Source organism: Hirundo rustica, chromosome 17, assembly GCF_015227805.2.
Source record: "Hirundo rustica isolate bHirRus1 chromosome 17, bHirRus1.pri.v3, whole genome shotgun sequence".
Taxonomy (NCBI): Eukaryota; Metazoa; Chordata; class Aves; order Passeriformes; family Hirundinidae; genus Hirundo; species Hirundo rustica.
In genome coordinates this window covers 3239322-3264946 of record NC_053466.1, presented here as the reverse complement: position 1 = coordinate 3264946, position 25625 = coordinate 3239322, and the positions used below count along the sequence as shown (strand labels likewise).

The 25625-nt window shown below is 41.5% G+C and overlaps 1 protein-coding gene across 3 annotated transcripts in view; it reads left to right on the top strand.

The window, feature by feature from the left end:
* The first annotated feature begins 2264 nt into the window (after window positions 1-2264).
* Window positions 2265-25625, top strand: part of CLIP1 (CAP-Gly domain containing linker protein 1) — a 50792-nt gene continuing 27431 nt past the window's right edge. For 2 of the 3 annotated variants that reach the window (XM_040080758.2, XM_058422828.1), the window contains exons 1-9: window positions 2265-2433; window positions 3164-3359; window positions 3809-4377; window positions 16465-16589; window positions 17544-17760; window positions 20332-20529; window positions 20865-20968; window positions 21465-21525; window positions 22570-22602. In XM_040080758.2, the coding sequence (XP_039936692.1) occupies window positions 3266-3359; window positions 3809-4377; window positions 16465-16589; window positions 17544-17760; window positions 20332-20529; window positions 20865-20968; window positions 21465-21525; window positions 22570-22602 (1401 nt within the window). In that variant the 5' untranslated portion in view covers window positions 2265-2433; window positions 3164-3265. The remainder of the gene's footprint in view (window positions 2434-3163; window positions 3360-3808; window positions 4378-16464; window positions 16590-17543; window positions 17761-20331; window positions 20530-20864; window positions 20969-21464; window positions 21526-22569; window positions 22603-25625) is intronic. The other variant, XM_058422829.1, reaches the window with a different exon arrangement.

Sequence of the window (25625 nt, the reverse complement as noted above, 5' to 3'; positions counted from 1 at the left end):
AGAGGTCTTTTCCAACCTAAACTATTCTGTGGTTCCACTGGTGCTCCTAAATTCTTGTCATGACTATGGGGTTAAGTAGAGTGACCTGAGGCTTTTCTCCCTGTGTTCTTTTTTAATTTACTTCTTTTTGGGGTGCTATTTGTTGAAAATAGTCTTGAAAGGAATGTTGAACAGCTGCTTTCTTTTTATTATAGGAATTCCTTTTTTGATGGTTGGAAAATACTCTGCTTTTGTAATTTTGTGATTATGTGGCTACGTTTTATTTCTTTTTAATATCAGCTTGATACCGGAATTCATATCTATTACCACATGGCTCATTAGTAGGATTTATTTACTTAAACCAGTGGTTCCCAACTTGTTGCTTGATCCGTGCAATACTTAGATGTCTTTAAAAGGTAAATTAAAATATGGATATCAATAATCAGTTAAAATTCACATTGTGTGTAGTCATATATTTCCAATAATGGCACAAGTGCAAAGTCTGTGCTTAAAATCTCTTTTTATGCTCAGTTTTGTTACTGGTAGAAGACTTCAGTGGAATAGATTATCAGAGGCTTTCTGGACCTTTCCTTAGGTTCCTGATAGGATTTTTTGGGACACAGTAATATTTTTGCCTCTTGGTTACAGGGCTCCTTTTTCAGGAGAGCTGAGACAGATTCAAGGGAGGAGAGTACAAATTGAGACAAGCAGTGAGCTGCTGTCTTTTATGAGATCTGAAATGAGATCATTGACATCTGGAGCCTGTTAGGATATGTTGGAGTGTGTAATGCTTAAAATCACTTGATGCAAATTTATGTGTTTTATGAGCTCCATTAGGCAATGCTGCTCCAAAGGCCCTGTCCCTCAGACCAAATGCTGCATTTTAACTATTGCAGTGAGGCATTTATCCAAAAGTGTTGCCTATAATCTTAGCTTTTATTTTATCCGAATTAAGCTACAATTTCAATAACTCTGAAACCAGGACATGAGGGATTGTGTTACTTCTGGCCTAGCTGAAGGCCTGTGTGTTGAGAAAAGCAAATGACACAACAAATACATAACCCCTGACTCTGGAGAGCAAGATTAAGCTATGAATGAGTACCCTGAGCCAAGAAATGCAGTGGTGGAACATTCTAACTTTCTGCTCAGCAGAGGCTCGTTAACCACCTGTTAATAAATAATTAACTGAAACTGGCAAAGTCTAATTTGGGTGGTAATGTAGTGTGTGCTTTCCCCTGCTATACCTGTCCTTGCACAATGCAGTTGTGGCGGTGCTGGAATGGTCTTTGGGGGCCAGAAAAAGGTGATGTATGGAAAAGGATGGCAGAGTGCTGGGGAGCGCTTCCAGGCTCTAGGAGAAATCTTCCTTAAGGAGAACTTCCCTTGGCCAAAATTCCCATCAGTTTGGTCTTTGGCACTGACTGTGGACCGAAAAGGACTGACCATGAGGCTTCTCCTGTTTCTGTATTTGTACCAAATGAATCCTTTGTCTTGGACAGTTTCTCTGTTTCATGGATTTTGATGCGTTGAGGAAGGTAAGGGAGGTGAGCACAGAGATTCTGGAATTGGGGAGGAGGGAATAGGGCCTGTAGCCTGAGGAGGGGAGCACATTTGTGAGAGAGAAAAGAAGGCTTTTCAGGCCCTTGGTGTGTAAGATCAAAGTGCAGTTTTAGAAGATTTCTAAAAGGAAAAATAAGGAAATGCGATGCAGAGTCAGCTCTGCAGGCAGGTGGGTGACAAACTTCTGGCAACACTAAAAAAAAAAAAGGTTCAGAAATCTTGCCAGCATTTCATCATTTTTGTGGAGTAGAACTTAAATTGTAGGCAAACACAATTACCTCCAAGGCGGTAATTCATGCTTTTTAAGTTGCAGACTTAGAAAATGCCTTGGATTTGGCATGGCAGGTATTGAAATAGCATAAGGAATATTTCACTTTAGTGTTTAGGTTCACAAAGCAGTGAATTGACTTTTAGAAACGCTGATTAATAATTCATAATACAGAAGGGATAAATCTTAGCCTGGTACATAAAGACAGGATTGGTTTATTCTCCTTAGTGCTCCGTGCTGCAGCAGAGCTGTCTCTCCTGGCAGGTTTGTTTTACCTTTAACTGGGTTTGCACCCCTGGGCTCTGGGAGGCTGCAGCTGCCCAGCTTTCTGTCCTGCCGGGTGCCAGAGCGCTGAGTAAAGGGCAGGACTGAGACCTGCTTTGTAGTTCTTGTCTGACGTGTTCTGAGCAAACAGTTGAGCAAACTCGCTGCCTGCCCGTTTCCTTTTCCCCTTCAGGTTTTTGTTTAGGTGTGTGCTGCTGCTGTTTAAGTGATGTAGCTGTTCTGGCAGTGCCTCATATGAAAGTCAGCACAAAGCCAAGCTGTGTTCACACGGAATAGTTTATTCCTTTGAAGAGGGGGGGACAGCAGTCGCCTTGAAGTTCGGCTTTGAATTCGCATTCGAGGTAAAAAAATACAGATTTTTCATTAGAGATGAAAAAGCCTTTCTGAAGCTTTTGTAATCAGAAAGAGGATGCCTCCTGTGGCAAAACACAGTTCCCTGAAAAGCTTCGAGCTGGCTTCCAAGTTCTATCCTAGCAACGTTGGGAAGAGTCCCTCCTCTTAGCTGGGGCACTGGTGGGGACTGCGAGCCAGCGTATCTTGTGATCTGAGGTCACAGGGAGCTGAGGTGTTCTTTGCTTTTCAGTTGTCATCATGTAACTCTTAAACAATTTAAGCTTTTCAGTTCCAATCTCTTAGAAGCTTTTCTCCTTTTATCCTGAAATTCCTGGCTGCCTTGATTTTCTCTTGCTGCTGTTTCTCTGGTCTCGAGTTGGTTTTGCTGGGGTGTTGCAGCACTGGAAAAATGTGACTGAAAACAGTTGTGTGTGTGCAGCAGTTAAATCTATGTGTAATGTTAGCTATGCTGTTAAGGGCTTTGTTTTTCTTTCTTAAAATAGCCTTTTAGTTTAAATCTCAAGATAAATACAGCAGCATTCAGCAAAGCGAGTTCTTTTGCTGATTTAGGTTTCAATAGGAAATGGCCTTCAAAAGATGGGGAGTTGCAAATGCTGCTGGTTCCTACTGGAGAGCATTTTTTCTAATGCATTTTATACACAGATTGCGTGCATATAGAAATCCCTTCTGCAGGAGTTAACACTGATCTTTGCTCGTGTCTGATCTTTTTATATACAGGTTTATTCCAGAGTTGAAAAAGCTTGAACAATATATTTTCTCCATGTTTGGAAAAAGATAGTTGCTACAGACGAGGAGGATAACCACTGGTATTGCAAAAAGATGAGTATGTTAAAACCAAGTGGACTTAAGGCTCCTTCAAAGACCATCAAGCACGGGGGTACATTGCTGAAAACGCCTGCACCTGTTGCTGCTGGTAAGGAATAGTTAAATATCTTAATTATTCCCTACCCATCTTCTGACGAGAAGTACCTTGAATGCTATAGTAGACAGTATTTTTGCTTTTTACACCGATGTATTTTTGCTTGTATTTTTGATTTTAAAAAATTCCATGTAGAACTTTAAAAAAATCTAAAGGTTACTAACTGGAAATCAAGCAATTTTCCTCAAAGAAACCTTGTCGTGATAAAACGTCACACCGGTGATTTTTACAAGGTTTTTATCAAAACCTTCATTAAATGCATTCAGTGTCTCTGTCCTTAGATTTTGAGGGTTTTTTTTCTAGAGATTACAGCTTTTATGCAGGAAAATTAGGATTTGTGATCTCCTAATTAGAGACATTGTTATGCTGAAACCAAGTAATGATGCTCTTTGGAATATTAGTGTATTTGATTCCCATTGTTTCTCATTGTGCTTTGATTCCAGCTCCCGCAGAAAAGGCAGCTCCCAGTGAGAAGACCTCAAGCACAGCCCCTGCAGATGCACACGAGGAGTTTGTGGACGATTTCAGAGTCGGGGAGCGCGTTTGGGTCAACGGAAACAAACCTGGCTTCATCCAGTTCCTGGGGGAGACGCAGTTTGCCCCGGGGCAGTGGGCAGGGATTGTCCTGGATGAGCCCATCGGGAAGAACGATGGCTCCGTGGCTGGAGTTCGCTATTTCCAGTGTGAACCCCTGAGGGGAATATTCACAAGGCCGTCCAAACTGACCCGGAAAGTGGTGACAGAGGACGAAGCCAACGGTACCCAGACAGCTCACGCTTCGAGAGCCACGTCCCCGACATCCACATCAGCTGCCAGTGCAGTGTCCTCATCCGCTGCTGCACTCCCCCCTTCAGGAATTCCACAGAAAACCCCCCTTGCTGCTAAGGAACACACAACTCCTTCTCAGATTAGCAATCTTTCCAAAACTGCCAGTGAATCTATATCAAATCTCTCAGAAGCTGGATCGCTAAAGAAAGGAGAACGGGAGCTCAAAATTGGAGATCGAGTGTTGGTAAGACTTCCCTGTCTGCTTTTGATTGATTATTTGAAACTTCTGCTAATATTCAAAGCTTTTCTGCCATTTCTTTGGCCAAGATAACGTAGATTTATGCTCTAGCTTTCTTTGTCTAGTGTCTTCTGTAAACCAGCTCTTTGCATGCTGTGAGAATATCTTGGCAGTACCAAGATAAAATGGTTATTTTGGCAGGTTTTAATCTATTATGTTTTGCCACTGTTTAGAACACAACATTGTGTTTAACAACACATTTGTAGCTTATCTCTCTTTATCTTCAAGAGCTCCAGTCATGCTAAATAAAGACCAGGCGTGTGAGATTTCCATGCAGGTCTTCTGCCCCATCCAGGGCTGTGTCTTTAGAGAGAAAATAGTTCAATAATTGATTGTTCCTGCGTGGTGATAGGCAGGAGCAGAAGCAGTCACATAATGCCACTGATCAGCCAGGAGTTATGTGTGCTCTTGGGGATGTGCCACATTACTTGACTGCCCTTCTTAAATTCAGCCCCCTAAATGCTTCTGCCAGTGTATCATCTCACCTTTTTAAAAGGGAACTGCTCTGTTAGTTTTAACATTTTTAAAAAATAATTATCAGAAAACTGCTGGTAGGTTACGTATGTTATATTCTTAATTTAAAGACTATTTATGTAGAGTTCATATATAACTGGAATGATCCTTGCATACCCACCAGATCTGTGATCTCTGTAACAGAGACCTGATTTTAGGTTTGATTTACTCGAGTGAATCATTCAGCTGAAGATTTGTCTCGCTCTTAATTTGATATAATCTTTCCTTATTTATGATATAATTTTAGCATTTCCATTAGGCAGGTGTGAGTATCCTGGCATAGAAACATTGCTGGGGTTACTGTAATTTTTTTATATAGAAAAAAATCCCCTGGACTTTATTGCTTGTCCTGCATTGCCCCACCAGCTAATAATCCTGCCATGAAGGTGGGCTGATATTTTAATTAAGTTTGTTGTATTTTTGAAGGAAGAATTTGCCTCCTCTTTCTGTTTAGGAAGAGCTTAAAACACAGGGCCAAGCTGAGGAAGGAGACAAAGGTGAAGTGAGGGCAGGGGGTTGGCTGACAGCTGGATTTGGGCTGAGATGTGTTTTCTTGGAGTGCCAATGGAAACAAAGATTTGTGGTTTATCCCTGGCTATTTCTGTCAGAGACTGAGCCCAGTTGTCCTCCAGACAACATCAGGGCTTTAACCACTTGTTTGCCTTTTCCTCAAGGACCTTTGAGAGCCTTTCTGGGATATCCCTTTTGGGTGGGAGAATTCTCTGGTGCTGTGAAGGCATCACTCTGCGTTCCCTGTGTTCTAATTATTGCAAATTGCAGAAGCAGCATATCCTAAGTGCCACAGTTTGATAATAATAAGGTCCCAAATTGTTAAGTAGGACAAGTTAAACTTAATATTTCATCCTCTCTACTACCTCTGTTTGCCTTAAGTCTTCCTCGTGAGTCATCAAATTGTAGTTTGAGGTTTTGGGGTAATCCCTAGCACAGTATGTTGGTGATGCATAACTATAATTTCTATACCAGTATAAGACACTCAGGAATGTGAATGTTGAAGGGGCAGGATCTTTGTTTACTCTTTTTTAATCCTTTGGGATCCCATGCTAATGATTTCCAATAGATCCAAGACTCTGCTCTCGTGTCTAATAATAATTCAGATGTAAACATCTTAAGTGGCCAGGTTAGTTCAAATAATCCTAAGCTTGGCTGAAAAAGTGATTCATCTGTTAATATATTTTTCCCTGACACTGAACTCCATCTTCAGCACTGAACTGTAGAACTGAGGCGTCACTGGGTAATTCTGGGAACTGTCCTCAGAGCCTCCAACCAACAGCAGTTGTTGGGAAAGACCTGCCTGTCACTTGTGTCACTTGCTCCTTCCGAGGGACAAATCCACCTGGCCTGCTCCACATCTCCCCATGCTCACAGCAGTCCCGTTTCAGTAATATGTTACACAAGAGGGTGAAAGGCTGGGTGGAAATTGCCAGTCCCACCTCAGAATTTCCCCTGTAAGTGACAGTGCGGTGTCCCAGCCACGTGATGTGTTCCACTCTGGCCACACCATTGCAGGGCTGGAGGGGCTCAGTGCTGCAACATCCATCAGTCCTTGCAGCTTTTATCAACTGTTGTGAGTATTTTGTGAAGGTTTTTTTGGTGATTATGGGCACGTGGGGAAAACAACTGCTGGGAATTACAGTATGAGAACAGGGAGCCTCCAGCACATAGAACTGCAGCTCAGAACAGTGAATTCATATAGACAAAAGCTCATTTGGGAGTCCTGTTAAAACAGCTAATTGGAAAATGATGTCCTACAGGGCAGATTCATAGATGGGTAAGGCACAGCTAGTCAGCCAAGATTTCATTCCAGAATGGACATCAGATGGTCTCAGCTTAATTATCTTCGTGTGTGATCTCAGGGTGTGGAGTGTTACACTGAAGTATTTCAATCTGTTTGGTTTTTTTTTCCCCTTTAACTTGGTTTCTAAAATGTCCTTAATGGGAGTTACCTTGAGTGGATCAGTTAAGTTATTTAAGTTTCTTTTTATTGTTGATAACTGGCTGATTTTAGATAACTTCAACAAAAAAGGCAAAATCTTAACAGCTCTTTTTGTCTGCCCAGTCTGGATTAGCAAGGAACAAGAGGCCATTCCACCAGTGTTTACTAATTCACATCTCAACTTTTTGTGTTACGCAGATGCAAATTGGGCACAAGTTTGAACCTGAAATGTTGGGTTCAATTTCAGGCTTTCCCAGCAGCTCAGCTGTGTAGGAACATTCTCCTGCTCCTGCGGAGATGTTCATACTGCTCCTCTCCAGGAAAAGAAGCTGTCACTCCTCACGTTTGCTTCTGCATTGTCCCAGCAAACTCCTGGGATGAGGTGGTTTGATTGAAGGCTGTTAGGAGCAGAGAAATCTTGAGGAGGTGATTAAAGCTCCAGTGCACGGCCTGTATTGTTTTGTGTGGAGAGAAAAGATGCCTTAGGCTTTTTTTTCTTTCTCCTTTGATCTCTGGTGGTTTCACCAGTCTTCTGTACACTTGAAGTTAGAATTAATGCTGAGTGGTTCCATATGAGAGTCCTCCTAAACTTCTACAGGAGAACTTATGTCTTCAGAATATAAAGGGTTAGCAATAAAGGAAGCTTCCAGTGAATGTATCCCTGATTTATTTGATTATGAAGACAGGTACCCTACATGAGCTTTCCTTAATTCAGATACATTAGGAAGAGTAATGGTTACATACAGATTGTTTGCTTCTCTTATTCAGAGTTAAAGAAAAGATATTCCAGAGGGCAAAAAAAAAGAGAGAAAAGAAATGTCAGAGAAAACAAATTCCACTGCAAAAACCAAGTAGAGCTGTGAGGTGATCACCTGTGTATTCTCAAAACCAGGCTTGCTCAGAGCATCTCATGTGAGGTTGTGCTGAACAGTGCTATAGATACAGAGATAAAAAGAGGCAAAACAAGCAGCCTCGCTTTTTCAGGGGGCAGAAAAATCTCTTTTCCCAAAAGACCTTGGATATTAAAAAGACATTGACATGAAAACAGACAGTGCTTCAAGGTATTGGATATGTCAGCTCTGGGTGCCTGCAGAAAAATACTTACAACAATCAGCTACAACCTTTCCTGGTTTTTCTCCTCAATTTGAAGAAGACATTTCCAGGCCATTAAATTGAGTTGTAAACATCAGAAAAATAACTCATGGTAGACATCAATGCCCGTAAGGGAAGTGTAATAATTGTGGAGAAATTCCCATTGTCCTGTTGTCTTAGGAGTTCTCTTTTTTGAGATTCCGGAGGAGTCAAAGCAAATCAAAAGCAAAACAGAGTGATACACCAGTATTCACTGAAGTATTATAGCCCTAAATTGATGTTGTAGTGGAAAAGGACCTTTAGATTTCTGTAGTTTACTCTTCCATGATGATTAATTGAAACAGCACCCTGTGCTCTGTTATCTTGGGAATCTCCCATGATAAATCTGTTTCTCTCAAATCCCAGTGTATCTGAGCCACATTCAGCAAGCTTGTGCTCAGTTTTCCTTTCACTAACAAAACCTGACAATACCTCATGATATATGTGGAAATGATGAAAATATAGGTAGGTAAGTTAGGTATTTCAAAGAATTGGGGTTTATTATGTGTAATTCACATTCAGCTTTTCGTTTGGTGCACTGATGCATCTTTACTGGATTAAAAGTAGGGCTAAACCAAAGAAGAGTTACTAATGCAAAGAGTAATTCAAAGAGCTCTGTATTAGGCATAATTTCCATTCTTAACATATGATGTATGTTCTGGAATCTGGATGTGATTTAACAGTTAGAACATTAACTCTGGACAGCCTGATCTTGTATTTGGGGATTCTGTAACACAGGAAAATTGATGTGGAAATCTGCACTTCACTGCCCTCATCCAGCCGCTCCAGGGTTAATGACACACTGCCAGAACTGCAGTTGATTTTTCTGCTGAAAATCAGGCTCCAGCTTCAGCATTTGAGCCTGCTCTGAATAAGAATTCCTGTGCAAGAAGTGCCCGTGGAAGTGCTGTGCTCGGTGCTAAACCAGCTGGGAAAAGAACAACAGAAAACCAATTGAGAAAACAAATTACTTTCAGGCTCAGCCAGTTTGGGTTTCCTGTTTGAGTTGTGGCCAGAGAACCTGTTTGCCCTGGTGTTGCACACTTAGGATTTCTTAAGAGCCCAATGCAAAGTTGATTTTAAAAACAAACAAACAAACTCCCCTGAACTACCCAACCAAAACAAAGCCAAGTTGTTAATAAAGAGAGAAATCTGCTTTCTGTGACAACTGTTGCCCGTACCAAAAGTTGAAGCAGCTTTGACAGCATCATCAGCTTTTCCCTGAAGGGACCAGATGCTGTATCTTAAATAAATAAATAAAAATCTTATCAACCTAAGGGGCCTTAGCCTTCTCAAGGGATTAAAAGTGCTTTCATTCATTTAACCAGTTACAGCTTCATCACAATCTGCCAAATCTGCTGCTTCTGGAGCTGAGCTGTAAAGCTGGAACTCGGCCTCCGTCCATATGGTCACAAGAAGATGCAAACTCAATTTACGGTGCTGATGTGGCCTTTTTGCAAAGTTCTTCCTGTGCACGAGTGACATCTTATTTCTCTTTATTTCCTGTTTTACAGAGCTGGCTGTTAAGTTACTCCATGCTTTGTTGTTTCTTCCCAAGGTCTTTGGTGCTGGAACAGGCAGAGGCTGATAGGAGATTATTGTCAGATTTGTTTCCACCCATGTAACCTATCTGCAAGTAAACATGACATAGGGCTGTCAACTGATTACATTCCAGAGCTCTGAAAAGCAACCAAGGGAAAAAGAAACTTCACGTGTAGAGAGGAGTTTCTCCCTTTAGCATTGTCCTTGTGTTTTTTTAAGGTTTTCGTTTTCTGGATAGAAAATGGACTTGGGAGCTTAGTCTGTTTAAAAGTTCATTATAATATTGAACTGTTATGAAAACAAATATTCATTGGTGGTGTTACAGTTAAAACAGTGCAAAAATATCTGGCACAATGTGTACAAAGATGGAAAAGGAAGAAAAATTTGAAAGCTGGGAACGTGTGAGTGGTTTGTGCCCTCCTGGGGCTTTTCTCTAGAGCCTCTTCCATCAAATGTGACAGTTTTAACTGCTCAGTCACACTTTTGCTTTATCCTTAAGCTGTGGTAACTGTGAGGTATTTTGATGGCTTTGTCATGTTAAGTCAAGGATGAAAGTAATTCCTATATTTATGTATGTCTGCTTTGGCACAGTACTTTGGATCCTGTAATGTATGATGTAGATTAGTTTGCTAAGTGGCTGCTACAGCATCAAATACACACGTGAGAAAATATCTGAGGGACAAGGTGTATCCAAAGGCTTTGCTTGCAATTCATCACCTGGGTGATTTTCCCTGTGCAAACCTCTGCTTGCTTTGAATGTTACTTTTAAGCATTTTTCAGGAGCTGGCATTACCTATCTGCTCGCAGCTAAGGTGTTAAATTTATCTCAGAGCAAGGCACTTGAGGGAAAGCAAGACAAGAGCTGTGTCTGAGTCACTCTGTTTTGGCAACTCCTCATTTAACTTCAAATTGCCCGTGCATTCCTGGGCTGTAATGGCAGGGCCTGTGACTCCCCACATGCTTTCATAGTAGTTAATTCCTGTTTTGTCTGTGGATTCCCTGGCTCCCTTCCCCTCTCCCTGCCTTCCCAAGGGGGACTGTCCAGGAACACGTTGTCCTCAGTCGTTTCAACACAGGATGGGAGGAAGAACGGTTTATTTACTTATTTTAGTTTTTGCTTTTTTTGTGGTGGTGATGAATTCACATGTGGCTTTTGTAGTATGGAATTGCTGTTAAGGCTTTTTTTGTTTGTTTATTTCCTTTGAGTTGGATGAATGAATCGAACCTCAATAGCAGGTCAGCTTTAGTTACTGTTTTCTCTGGAAGTGAAGGATTGTGTGGTAGCACAGCGTGTGAGGATCTTATTGCACGTGAGGTTTTTTGCCCACTTTGGCCTTGCTTTTGAACTTCCAAGTCAACTGCAACCAAATTGGGTAGAAGTGGAGAGGTTTCAAAGCAAATTCTTCCAAGTTCCATGGAAACAGCCCAACAGAAGGTGGAGACTCTGCCCACCACTTCTGGAAAAGCTGCAATTTGCCTTCCCAGAACTTTGCACATCACAGAATCCACATGATCAAGGCTTGTCTGAATCCTGTTCGCATCAGTGGAGACAGCAGAAGTCACTCCTGCATTTTTAGATAGTGAAGTCACTCACCCATAATATCCAATGCCACAGAAAAACTGCCATTGTTAATCCTGCTACTCACAGAATTGCTGAGTTGAAAAATCTGAATTATGGAGGCCAGTTCAAAGTTTGGGAGATGTTCTAGCACTGTTCCAGTTGCACCTTGATCCAGTGTTGGATGTTGTGTAGGTATTTTTGAAAGGAAATAAGGCAGTCTGAAGCAAGTACCTAATACCTGTTTTGCTGTCTAATCTCAGCAAAAACAAGGCGATGATTCACAGAGCAAGCAAATGCTGACAAACTAAAACATGGCAGTTTTGTCAAACACTTTTGTTTCCATCTCTAAAACTATAGATTTAATGGAGAAAATGCCGTTATGAAGTTATGTGGTGGGATTATTATTTTAAAATCCTGAATACTAACAGTCTAGCTTCAAAATTAGCACTTGACTTCATTGACAGGTTTAAGAACTCAGTATATTTACATCCTTAGTTATTTGAAAAACCCACTGGAATTCAGCAGGAGTTCAGAACACAGCTGAAAGATGACTCAAGGAAGAGAAAGTATCGTGCAATAAAAGGCTTTAACAACTTAAACTGCTGGTGTTCAAAGGGAAGAATTGAGGTGTCCTGCTTAAAACCTGTGTGTACCTGCATGGTGGATGCTGCAGAGCTCTGTGATCTTCCAAAACAAAGCATAATGAGAGCCAGTGGCCAGAGGCCACAGTCAAATTTGGTTTATTTGAAATTTAAATATGTTTGAACAATGGAGTGATTAAGTATGAAAAGAGCCCGTCAGTGGCAGCAGTGTTTCCTGATGGCTATCAGCTCTGCTGCAAAAACATCCCCACAGAAATTAGCTCAGTACAGTTACAGGGTTAATTACAGATAGAGCTGGGTGAAATGTAAAGACCTGTTCCATGAGAACCAGAGATGATCCCTTTGTCCCCTCTGGCTTTGAAGGGGTGAACAAATCAATTAAACACAATTTCTGTTGCCGGCTGGAAGCAGTTCTGCTAAATTTGGAGAAACAAGAGGAAGATGATTCTGATTAGAACCTGATTAGTGGATCCCAGGTGTTTCTAAGGTTCTGTGTGGCTCGATGGGTTCTGCTTTTCCAAGTGCTGCACATTGTGGTGCTGAATGGTCCTGAAAATGCAGAAATATCCAAGTGATACTTTCAAGTTCATGATCGGGCAGAAGGGGAGACAAAGCAGTTGTTATCACCTTTAACCTCCTCTGGGCAGGTTTGAATAAGTGATATTGTTACACTGACAGCGTTCAGACCCTGCCTGTCCTCTTTTCCACCAGCACTGCTCAAGTCACACTCTCATTTTTTAGACCATCTCTCTTTTTCCTCCTGTGGATTACACTGGTTTATTTGTTCCCTGCTTCTCCTTATCTTTGGAAATGTGGCTCCACAGAGGTTCCCACAAGGTCTGATGTCTTCACCCCGCTGTCCTTTCACCAGGTTTTTAACCACTTCAGCTTCCCGACCCCATTTTGCTATTTCACTTTACCTGGCAGCAAATTAACGTTAGCTCAGGTGTAATTGGATAAATGGAATTTAATCACTTTTTGCATGTGTTTGACATAACTCTGGTGAGTTCCAAGTAAAATTCCTCACCTCACCATGACCTGGAGTCTAACCTAGATTCTCTGGAGTATTACAGCTTGATTCTATTGAGTGTGGGAACTGACTGAGAAAAGGTCTGGCAGTTCTTTTCTCTATCCATTATTTAGTGACCTGCCTTAGCACGAAAGAGGGTCATGGAAAACTGTCTGTGTGGTAGCTGTGCTCTATTTTTTCACAGAACTTTCAGTAACCTTTTAATAGTTTTTTCCCCAGTTGCTTTTAGAAACTGATGGTTTTTATTTTAGTCCTTCATGCGGTCCTGGGAAGTAGATCTGCTGGCAAATGCACCTAGATTTGTGCTTTGGAGTTGTGTTTTTTACCTTTTTTTGCTGTAATTCTCACCATTTTAAAAAATACTTTTTCTATAACAGGTGCTGTACTATGTAAGTACAATTCTTTCTTCATACCTGTTGGAACAATTGAGTTTAATCACGTCAGGATCTTTTTTCCCATTTATGGCACTATTAAGTCTGTATATGTACAGCAGCTTTCATCATGAAAAGCCTTTACCACACTGGCTTGCACAGTAGCACCTCACATTGTACTACCAAGGGAATAAATTATTATTTTCTTCTCAAGGCAGGTGTTGTCACTTGCAGGTACTAATTACAGCTGGAGATAAATACACTTTCTGGGAGAGATGTCTGTGGATGATTGGAAGCCTTCAGTAGTCTCAGGCTTTATAAAGAAGGGCTGACCTGTCTTTAAAGCTGCAATTTAGAAAGTTTTTGCTTAAAACTGAGCAAAACTGCTCATATAGACCTTCAGTGATTCTCTGAGCCAGGGTGCTCTGATTCCTGCTCTTGTGAGGACACACAGCATGTGCAGAGAGAGAAATGTAGTAGCTGGTTACTCAAAGAAGCTGGACTGGGTTTGGAAAAAAAGAGAAATTCTTTGGCATTCTCCCTTGAGTCCTGTTTAAAATAACCCAGGTACCATGGTTACAAGACGAGTCACTCTGCTGCTTCTCTCGGGAATCTGGTGTTGAGCAGCCCCATCTGGTCTGGGATCTGAATTCCTGCATTTGCTGGCTCCCAGCAGGCTCAGGTCACGGGCACTGCAGGGGCTGGAGCAGGTCCAGGGGGCTCTGGGCACTGCCACATTCCTCCAGCTTGTGGTTTGAATGTGTTCTCTTCAAAATAAACTCTTCACATTTTTTACATAAACATGGAGGCTGAGCGGGGCCAAGGTATGGAACAGAAAAGGAAGAGTATTCTGCGCCCAGGTTTAATCTGTGTGGTCCTGGAGGCAGCATTACTGCTCTAGAGGTTAATTTGCAGTGTGAGTTGGAGGGAACAGATTGCAGCAGTTTTTCCTGTCCCTGGGAATCCTTGCATGGAGTTATCCTGTTCACCACGGTGCTTCAGACACCTCTTACCTCACTTACCCCACTCACCTCCCTTTGGAAAGGTGGCGGGTGGCTGTGTTTAGGTAATTATTTTGGGTTTGTCTAAAAAAATCACCACAGACACAAACACACACCGTGAAACAGGAAAAGAATTCCATTGCCTGGCTCAAGGGTTCTGGAAATGGAGCTTGAGGAATCTCTCTGTGCAACCCCAAACCTGACTATCGTCTTGGAAGGAATGCTCCTTATCTAGGCCATTGTTCTAGTTTTCCTGACTAATTTCTTAAATGGGTTTGTAGAGCCTCTTTTGATTTAATTCTGTTTTCTCAGATAGAAAACAGGACAAAATTGAGTGGGGAGACAGCTTCTAACCAGAACTAACCAGTCTTTTCACCTAAAGATCTGTTCCTAATTTATCTGTAAAGAAAAAAAACACCAAACAAAACAAGGCAAACCTAAAGAGACAAAAAAGCCCTACCCAAACTTGCTAGAAAAGGAATAAGGAGGAGAACTTGGGACTAAGTATGGACTGATAGTGCAGTTAAAATTTATTTTTATGTTTGTACCTTTTTACCCTCTAGAAAAAGTCGCTAATGTCTGAGGGTGAATACCATATCTCTCAATTCAAGGGGTAGTTCTTCCCAGGAAATACTTTATCAGTGTTATATATTCCCTCCTCACCACTGTGCCAGAGATCCGGGTTCTCTGTAGCTCTTTGGGTGGTTACAATTCTTTTTTTCTAAGCCAGTCCTAGTGCTTGTTTGTGTGTTCTCTGCCAAGAACACCAAATACCAAAGGTTCTGTGAGTTACTATATTAGGCTGAGTCATGATAACTGTAAACTTTGTGTGTTTTTATTCCATGGAGAGTAATAATTTGCTACAGTGCCACTTAAAGAGGATCTGAAGGTGACCTGCAGTTGTTCCAGAATCGCTTCTAATGGCAGAGAAGGGGCTGCCACCTTAAGTGTGGACAAGAGGTGCCTCTGCCACCTTTCCCACTTGAATAATATCAGAAAAGGTTCATTATTCTCTCTGTTTTTCTGAGGTTTGTGTGGATTAGGATTATTTTTCTTCATCAGCTGAAGCCTCTTCTTTGCCACTGGAGCCAGAAGCTGGAGCACAAATGTTTGTGGCAGCTCCTGGACACTGACTTGGGACTTTGTGGACAGGTAAAGTCCTGGATTCCTCACAGGTGACCTTGTGAGTGACCTCTTCCCAATTGGAATAACATGAATTCTCTTGTGTGCTGTGATCATGAACCCTAATTTACAGCACGAGGAGCTCGTTGTTTTCCAGTAATCTTGGGAAGTTCCCCCAAGAAATAGAATGTCTTCTATAAAAAATATATATTAATTACTAATTTACTTTTTAGTTTATAAGAAGGAGACTCACAGTCTTTAATAGGAGGTTTCATTCAAGGTCTCACAATATTCCTGGCTGGAAAACACGGGTGGACAGTTTCAAGCCATTGGTGCGGTTTCCACGTGGAATTCTGTCAGTCTCTTGAAAAGGTTTCCATCACCATGTCCCTGTTCTCACAGTGCTAGATGCAAGCTGAGCAGATCTGCACAAATTTAGGGCACAACATATTGTCTTCCTGAACTGCAGGAATCCTGTGGCTCTTCCTGGCAAGTGTCAGCCACACAACACCTTTTCCTTCTTCGCTTCATTTAATTCTTCCGTCCCCTGGGTGTTAGGAAAAGCTGTAGCTCACAGACATTGCAAGTAATTGGAATGGCTGTAAATATTTCATACAAGTTTGAAAGCCACTGCTTTCTAGGCTTTCGTTTAGGAGTGTTTGGGTTGGATTTTTTTATTCTTGAAAGTGAAGGAAAGATAAAATGATTCTTTCCTCCCCAAGGATTCAAATAGCTGGTTATATCTATAGCTTTGCCAAGTACTCTGTATCATGCTTTATATACTTTTTTTTAAATACAATAGGGCTGTACTATATAGTTTATCTGAATTATTCCTTGGAGAAAATATGAAAGGATTTTTTCCTTGTTTCATTTCTTTTATTCTTCCTCACAGAATTAGAACGAGAAGTAAACAGACCTTAGAAATCCTAATCTGCTGGTAGAAATTAATGTGAAACTAGCACAAATCTATTGCATTCAGAACATTGGTCATACTGTGTGTTGTTAAATACATTTTTGGTTGTGAAGGTCAGTATTTGTTCAACACTGAAATAAACTCGTAGACAAAAAAAAATCATAGTTTGAAATAAGAACTGCTTATGTCATTCCTGTGCTTTGTGAACATGGTTATGCCAAAAGCTCCTTCGCTGAATTTGGTGTTTTATTTTGGAAATGCATTAAATGCAGGTGTGTGTCTTACTGCTTTAGGTTGGAGGAACAAAAGCTGGAGTCGTGCGTTTTTTGGGAGAAACTGATTTTGCTAAAGGAGAATGGTGTGGAGTGGAGCTGGATGAACCCCTGGGAAAGAATGATGGAGCTGTTGCTGGCACGAGGTCAGTCCATCCTCAGATTTACGTGATGAGATTTTTCTCTGTATCTCTTCTGGGTTTTTATATCTTCCATGAAATTTTCAGTCAGGGGAGGGAGGGAGGCTCTAAACCTGCTCGTCTGCTGGTGTGGGGAGGGTTGGTGTGCGATGGTTTGAGTTCTCTGATGCCAGTGCTTCTCTCACGTTCGTGGGACGAGCTGATCTCTCCTCCCATGTGAGTTTTATTCATAGACTGGTAATGGAAAATACAATTTCCTTCTTTTAAGTGCCTGTTTGATTTCTAAGCTTGGAAGGAAGTGCTCAGTTAAGAAAAACTCTGGGTATCCAATAGTTGTACTTAAGGAAATCTTCCAGCATCCCCGGAGCTGGAAGCTCCTGTTCCTAGCAGGGACAGAAGTCACACTCACATCACAATTTCACTTTCTTTCTTTTTTGCCATAAAGAACAGTCTGTTACCTCATTAAAAAACCAAGGATTGTCCCACCTTAACATAGGTGATCACAGCTTAAAATTACAAGTGGCTTTTGCTATATTTAACCAAAGATATATGTTCTATACCATCAAATATGCATAAGAGTTGTGTATGTAATAAAATATAAAACTACTTGATTTAATTAAAATCGGATTTGTGTTTTTAACTCTCAGCCATCACATCTGTTGACAGCTCAGAGGAATGTGATGAAGGGGAGAGCTATGGCTATAAAACTGAATGTGAATGGAATTTTTTAGGCACTAGGGCTGTAGTGTTTACTCTGAAATTCTGAAGTCTGATGTGATCGTGCTGTTTCAGCCTCTCAAAGTCCCTTTTCCAAATCAGGTGTTAAATAGGATTTCAGTCCAGTGTGGATGAGTCCTTTAACGCTTTCACACTTCTGATCTAGAATTCTCCACGACCCCAACCCCTGCGCGTGCAAAGAAGCTAATTCCCTCTCTCCTCTGCTTGCTTTGCCCTTGGAAGGTATTTCCAGTGCCAGCCCAAGTACGGCCTGTTCGCCCCGGTGCACAAGGTGACCAAGATCGGCTTCCCCTCCACCACGCCGGCCAAGGCCAAGCCCGCGGTGCGCAAGGTGCTGCCCACGCCCGCCGCCCTGAAGCGCAGCCCCAGCGCCTCCTCCCTGAGCTCGCTGAGCTCGGTGGCCTCCTCCGTAAGCAGCAAGCCCAGCCGCACAGGACTCGTAAGCTGCTTCTTCCTTGGCCATGCTTCCCCTTCCCGCCTCGCCGGAGGCCGCAGCGGGTCGCGGGCGGAGCACGCCGCGCGTTCCGCGGTGCTCTTCTTGGTTCGAAGCGCGCACGAAGGGAGGAAATCTTAGCTAGCCCTGGAGAGCAGCTGAATATTTGAATATTTAATTCAGGCTAACGGAGTGATTGCAATAAGAAAGGGGCTTAAAGACGCAAACGAATTTCTCTGCCTGCAGTCTGCATTTAATTCGTTTTCTGAGGATCTGGCGTGCACTGAAGCTTCCAGAGATCGCGCTTGTTTCATTGAAGCAGGAAGCTTCACGTTGGCTAAAATGTTCAAAATTTCCTTTTGCTGTTCAGGAGATGAGTCAGCTGAGAAATGCAGCGGGAGCAATTTCCAAGTCTCTGCTGACAAGAAGCCTCTTTCTTTTCTTTTAGATCTGGTTTTAATCCTATGAATTCATAAAGGCTGAGTGTTGCCAAGTGCCGTGGCTCAGGTGAAATCTAACACAGTACTAATTCCACCTAATACACTTACTATGGATTCTTTTGAAGTTGCTCTGTTACATAAATGTCCTAATCTTGGGTTGCAGCAGTAAAACGGAAATCTGGGAAGGCTGAATTTTAAGAAGTCTCTTTTATGGCAATTGAAAACATAGAAATAATTGGATTTTTCCACAGTCGCTCTTGCTTTTTCCTTTTTTTTTTTTTTAAACCACAGTCCATAGGTAGATCTAATTAGGAGGAAGTGACTCCCAGTGATGTGGAGCAGGTTCCCTGTCCCACTGTCCCACTGACCAGCGGGTGCCCAGGGAGGTGACTTCCCCTGGTCCTGCAGGACTGAAGCAGATTAACAGAGGTCAGCAGTCGGTCAGGGCACCAGGGTTAATACCTGACCACAAAAAGGATTTTTATTTGGCACAAACAGTGGGACTTCATTACTTAATCCGTTCTGGAAGTTGCACTTGCAGCTGCAGAGTGCCCTCTAGTTTGGGATCACAGCACTAACACGTGGAGCCAAATGCTTTATTCCTGTGCTGTGATCCCCCAAGTTACACCTTGTGAATGTCTAAAATGTATTTGCCTATTCTTTGTGACCCAGGGATTTTGCATGATTTAGGCCATAAAATACAAAGCTGCTGTAATCCATTATTTCTGGAATTAAAATTCCAGCTTTCTTCCAATTCTTTTTCTCAGGCAGCGTGAACGTTTGGTGGCCATCCAAGTTAAAAGGATTGTCCAAATAATTCTGAGGCTTTTTCTTTAAAAGTTAAGCTGCTGGGGAAACAAGATTTCTTGTAATCAGTTTTGACCCAGCAGACTTTTCATGCTTCAGTTTCTAGGAAAACTAAAACTTCTCTGGGAATTTCTAGACTCTTACATTGACTGCTCAGTTGTTCAGGGCTGTTTCTATTTTCTTTTTCTGGTGTAATACAAGCAGCTGTCAGATCCAATGTGATCCAATGATTTAAGGGTCTGTCTGATGCAATTGGTGTTTATTTCTGAGCCTGAAGGATGCTGATGTTTCTCTGAAGAGTTTTGATCTCTGGAAGGATCATGCTCCTGGTTTTGGGTGATTGGACAGAGCTAAAGGATAGACCAGCAAGTCTTTGTGATTTGGAGTTTTTTAAAAATTAACTGAGCTGTCATTCTCATTTAATACTTAGGCAAAATTCTCAGCTGTTAAAGTCAGGCGTTATGAATAGCAATGGATTTTTTTTTCCAGTTTTTGCTGTTTTCACAGCTGTTACTCACTTTACTTTGTAATTGCAGGTTATCTACTTTCTCTTTTAGCTCAGGAACTCGTGAGGGTGTAGCTGATAGGGCCATACTGAATTTTCCCTGATACTGATTCCATTCAGTGGGGGCAGAGATGCTGCAAGGTCAAGGAAAACCTGCTTTCATTTTAGCAATTCTCCTGATTAATTTTAATCTGCTTTCTTGAAGCTTAATATTCCAATTTTTTTTCCCAGAAGTAATTTAATTCCAGGTGATAGAAACATATATTTTATTCAGATAGCAGTTGTTGTTTATCAGATGGTTTTAGCTGTGAGGCTGGCTTTAGGTCATGGTAAATGCTCTTCATCCTGGCTGGTTTGACCACGGTAGAAGTGCCAGATGCTGGTGGGAATTCCCAAAGCTTTTCAGGGAGCATTTGGAAGTATTGCACTGTTGCTGGTGACCCAGGATAATGACCTGGTAACCAGAGCCATGATGTTTTTGGCTGGTTAGAAAGCTGCCTTTTTTTTTTAATGCAAAAAGATGCTTAGGAACACCCTGAGCCAGCCTTTGTGTGAGTCTACACCTTCAACTGAGGCCTTTTATTTTCACTTCATCCCTCCTGCCTCTTCCTCTGGCTGCTGCTCCTTACAGGGCTCTGACCACTCCAGTTGGCCACCGTTAAATTCTGGAAAATGAAGTCATTTAAGTGTAAAAGGAGAAGGTACAGTAGGTCCCAGAAAGCATTTGCTTTACTAACCCTGTTTGTGGAGTCTGGAGATACCCACTACACCCCCCTTTTCTTTCTCTTGGGGCAGAATGATTTTTAACGCATTTATTTTGTGAAGTTGACAGAAACTTCTTCCCGGTATGCAAGAAAAATTTCGGGCACCACGGCCCTTCAGGAGGCCCTGAAGGAGAAGCAGCAGCACATTGAGCAGCTCCTGGCAGAAAGGGACCTGGAGAGGGCAGAAGTTGCAAAAGCAACGAGTCACGTTGGGGAGATCGAGCAGGAATTGGCTCTGGTTCGCGATGGGCACGACCGGGTAAGAGAGTTATTGTCCTTCTGAAACAGAGTGAACGCAATGGACTTAACCTCCAAAATGGGCTTTGCTTATTGAACAGGGCTGGGAGTAAGAGGTGGTGTGCTAAAAGTAAAATAATCCATACCTGTGAGATCTCCCTTGTGATGAGATACCAGGTCAACTGAATTTAACTCGTTTTTGTTGAACTTCACCGCGGTCTTTGATCGTATCCATATTTGATAACATTTCTGTCACTTCACCAAATTGTGGTTACTGAGGTACAGGTGCAGAACTTGGGAAAGATTCCTGGATTTCCCAGCTTAGTAAATTTTGGTTTTATTCCTCTTCCTGATTAGCACGTGCTGGAGATGGAGGCAAAAATGGACCAGCTCCGAGCTATGGTGGAGGCAGCTGACAGGGAGAAAGTGGAGCTCCTCAATCAGCTTGAGGAAGAGAAAAGGTAACCCCAAACTGTGCTCATTAGTGTAATTAATGTTCTTCTTGTGCTCCTCTTGTGCATCTTGCTGTTCATCCTGATTCCAGAAACGTTTCTCAGTTCTGGAGTCTCGATGCAATTGAAGGCCTTTGGACAGGTCCTGAATTTCTGACTGTTTCCTACATGAATGCTAGAATATATAGAATGTGAGATCAAACTGCTGATTTAGGTCATCCAGAAGGGTGAAAAAAGAAAATCAATGAGGATTTTAAAGGGTTTTAATACAAAATACCCTCTTCAGAGCTGCAGGAGTAGTGATGCCTTGCTTTGGCACTGGTAGTGTTTTAAGGACAGCAGTTCTCCCTCCCTCTGATGCTTCCTGTGAGAGATTTCCCCTTAATGTTCCTGCCAGTTTGCTGGTGTGGGAATGTTGTCACTGTCAGTCTGATTTCCACTGAAAAGTGAGCTTGAAAGCATTTTCTCTCAAGATTACCTGAATTTTAATGAGTTCTCCCCACAGGAAAGTTGAAGACCTTCAGTTCCGTGTGGAAGAAGAATCCATTACCAAAGGAGACCTAGAGGTAAAATATCTCCAGCTTTGTAAACAGGATACCCAGGAGGGCACAGAAAGGCAGGGATCATTAGAAAATGCAATCCTGGTCCAGGCACAATGATTCCCATTTCTGCAATCCTTTAGTAAGGCGCTTGTCCCAAAATTGCAGGATTGCACCCCAAATTCAGTTACACTTTAGCAAAGGCTGTGCTATAGAATGGCTGTAGTTATTTAGAGAAATTAAATTAATTCATTGAAAATTTTACCTTTTGCTCTTAAAAGTAACCACTAAGAAAAAAATCATCTTGAAGTTACAAAATTGCAAGTTAATATTTATGCCTTTGAAAATGAATATTGAAGACTTGTCCTGTTTGATCAATTTCTTGAGTAATTCCTGTTCTTCCCTTAGGGAAGGTTGATTAATGGAGAGTGTTATTCCTGAGAGTTGGCACATTAAATCTAGATAGCGATTCATGTGTACAACTTTATCTATTGTTTATAGAATTGTAATGTTGGGCTACAGCACAGTGTGTTACTGCACAATCAGAAAAAAAAACATTTAGGGAAGGATTGCTCTCAGGTATTTGAGCACTGCTAATTTTTTATCCCAAAATTCCAATTAATAAGCAAGATAATTTTAGTTGCTGTACTCTGTTGTCTAATGAGAAAGATATTAGAACTTCTTGCACAGCATAAAGTACAAACTTAATTAACTGTGTTGCTATAAAGCGTTTGTGTTTGAAGTGCTAGCCTTATGAAAAATACTCATTTCATATAACATTTCTTTTATTTTAGTCTTCCATTCATTTTAAGATACCTATCTAGATTCTTCATAGAATGCTCCTTTTATTGTTTAGTCCATGGAAATATTTTAGTTTTTTATTTTCTGTTAAATCAATCGGTAGTCGTGGCAAACCATCCTAAAGACTCTGGTTTGTCAAGCTGCTTAACTTGGGGGTTTAAACTGAATTCAAGCCGGTGAAACGTCTCCTGTTGTTTGTGTTGGAATGGTAGTGCTGAGTCTGTAGGTGAAACATTTTTGTTTGTTTGTTTGTTTCAATTTTACTGATAGCGAAAGAGGCAGATTTCGGAAGACCCAGAAAATGTAAGAGGGCACTTCAGTGTGCAGAGACATCCCGTGTTAACAGATTGTGTGCAGAAAATGCTTATACTGATTCACTAACTGCATAATCTGTTACTGAGACATTGACTCTGGTTTTTGTGTGCATGTTGCTTTCAGAGCAATTACAACATTTCTTGGAGAGAATGTGTGTAATGACTAAACGTGGCAATGGCCATTAACTGCAGGCAGGGCCAGCGGGGCATTAGAATTCTTTAGGGTCAAAACCTTTGCAACTCACTCAAGAGTCCAGGAGCTTGTGGAACATGAGTGATCAGCGTTCTGAAGTGATTTTAATTTAAATGTAGGATTTTAGCTGTTTTCTTCACAAAATCCTGCCTGCTCTCCTATGAGATTCTGCTGCTGTTCAATAGAAGACAATTTTTCTGAGGGAAAAAATCTGTCTGTTCTTCATCTCCCCATATTTGTTTCCTTTTTTCTGTATGAAATGCTGAGGGGAGAGATGATTAAAACAATCTGAACAATTACTGTGCAAAGCTGTCTGATTTTACTGTGTCTTCATGTTGCTCCTCTTGAAATTATGCAGGAAAAATGTGTTGCTTGATAACAGAAATGGCCTTGCAAGATGTTTAAGGTGCCCTCTTCCTTCCCCAACTCAGAATAGTGGAATTTTAAAAGTAAATTTATCTTAGGCTACCTCCTCTGCTGCATCCTCAGCCAAAATACGAAGTTCTCAGGACTAGAACTGGATCCTGCTGTGCATCCTCAGGAGTTCCCTTTGCAGAGATCCCTCAGGGATCTGGATCTCCTCCAGTCTCCCCGTCAGGCTGATGCTTTGTTAGAAATAAATCTGCATGTGCCCTTCCTTTCTCTTGTTTTGTGCACTCCTTCTTCGATCCCACCTTTTGTCCTGACTTCCCTGTTCCGATTTTTCCATTAAAAATGGACATCTCCACTCTCCAGTGGAGTTTCCAGGCTGACACTCCCTGGCCTGGTGGTGTCCTGTGATTGTATCCCAGCACGAGGGGACTGGAGAGAGTCTTGCTCCGTCCTAGAACTGATTCTCAGGATTTGTGGCCTCAGCACAATTTCCCAGTTTGATGGAGAATGTCACAGGGAGGTTTATTCCGGAGTGGAAGAATAGCCAGAGCACACAAGTGTTGGAGAAGGCTGATGTCCAGCCTCCAAAGTCTGTGTGGAATTCTTGGAGGTTCAAGGCAGAGCAAGAATCCCATTTCCACATCACTTCCCTAACTGGGAAGCTCTGGAGAAGGGGAAGATGATTCCTTTGGCTTTGTTATCTGTTTTTTTCTTTCCTGCCTTTCTTTTCCATCCACACTAAGGTTTACAATCAAATTCTTTTCTTCTTTTTGGGGTACTCTCTCTCCTCAGATCCCTGTGTTCTGGGTTTCCTCAAAGAGAACCATAATCAGTAAGAATTTCTCTCTACATCATCAGGAGAGAATTTTGAGCAGTTCAAAATTTTGCAGTGATTTTTACCTCAGGGAATCTGGAACCTGTCCCTTGGAAATCAGATTTGATTAAAGGATAATCTCTCATGCTCTAAATGAAGAAAAAGGTGTCAAGCAAAGATTTCTGGAGTATTCTTTTTAAATCTTTTCTTTCCATTTTGGCAGGATTTTAACTTACTTGCCTTTGTAGTATATAAGAGATGGGATTTTAAAAAGGACAGTAATCGGTGATGGTCTGATCTTTGGAGCAGTAAAGCACTGTCTTTAAAATTAATGGTCAAAGAGTTTGGGTTTTATGTGGCATAAAAAACTTCAAGGTTACATATTCCAAAGGCACACAGGGGGAATTCTGTAACCATGAGGTTTGGGATTTCTTGGGTTTTAGTGGATTCCCTTGGTGAATTACAGCAAGTAAGGTTTGAATTTCCAGCTTTTAAAGCAGTTTTTCAGGCTTACTTACAAATTGGTTGTGGTAATACTGACCCGTGTCAGAGAGAAAACTGAATTGTAGCCACTTACTAAATATCATTTCCCTTAGAATACTCAATTCTATTTTCAAAGGCTACGGGCAGGAAAAAGAATAATTTGTGTTCTTGGAGCGTTTTTGCTCATTATACCCTGAAGATCTTCCACTGAGAGAGAAACAGACCTGCTGCAGAATTAAAACATCAACAAACCTAAGGAGCAACTTCGAAGTGTTTGTGGACCAAGGAACTCCACCATAACACAGCCAACTCTTTTCAACCGTTTAAAAATTTAACCCCCTTGGATGTCTGGAGGCTTTTGGCCAGGAAGAACTTGCTGCTGCCAGAAGGAATTCTGCGTTTGGAGAAGCAGAAAAGAAGCTCATCCCCATCTTGATATTTCTCTTTCATCTTTTTTCTCTTCCTTACTTCAGAGGTGCAGGTCAGGTTTGAATTACCTGCTGGGCTTTCCCTGCATCTCCCAAACTTCAGGCTCTCTTGCATGCCTCAGGGAATATCTGGATATCAAGGCAGAATATCAAATATTCTGTGTTCTTGCTATAAATTCTGTTTGTAAGCAAAAGGCACAAGGTACCTGCTCACTTAGGTCCATCTGTGTCCTGCTTCTCTTTAGGAACCTGTTAGAATTCCAAAGATCTTACTTTTTTCTTACTTCCACGTATTCTTCAATATATTTAGACATCAGTAACTGCAGAGCAACCAGGCTGATTCACTTTTTAATCTGGTTTTGAGGAATCTCGTTGCTTGCTTCCTCCCTCAAAGAGGAGAAGAGGGGAAAAAAAGAGGAGGGTTTTGAAGTTACAGACAACAATTCTCTTTCTATTTCTGTTCAGATAATTCAAGCCATAGTCACAGAGGAGCCTTCATGTTCCCAGGTCTTGGCCAGAAGCATTTTTATGGCTGAGACTTAAGAGACAGCTACTATCAAAAAAAGAAAGTTAAAGTTTTGATTTGTCACATGAGCTTGAGTGGAGAATTTCTGTCCCCTTGTTAAAAAGTAAATTTTTTTATAAAATCAGCCAAACACATTAAAGGAAGAAGGTAGTAAGATGACAAGGAAAGGGAATTACTATCCTGTTAGAACAGAAAG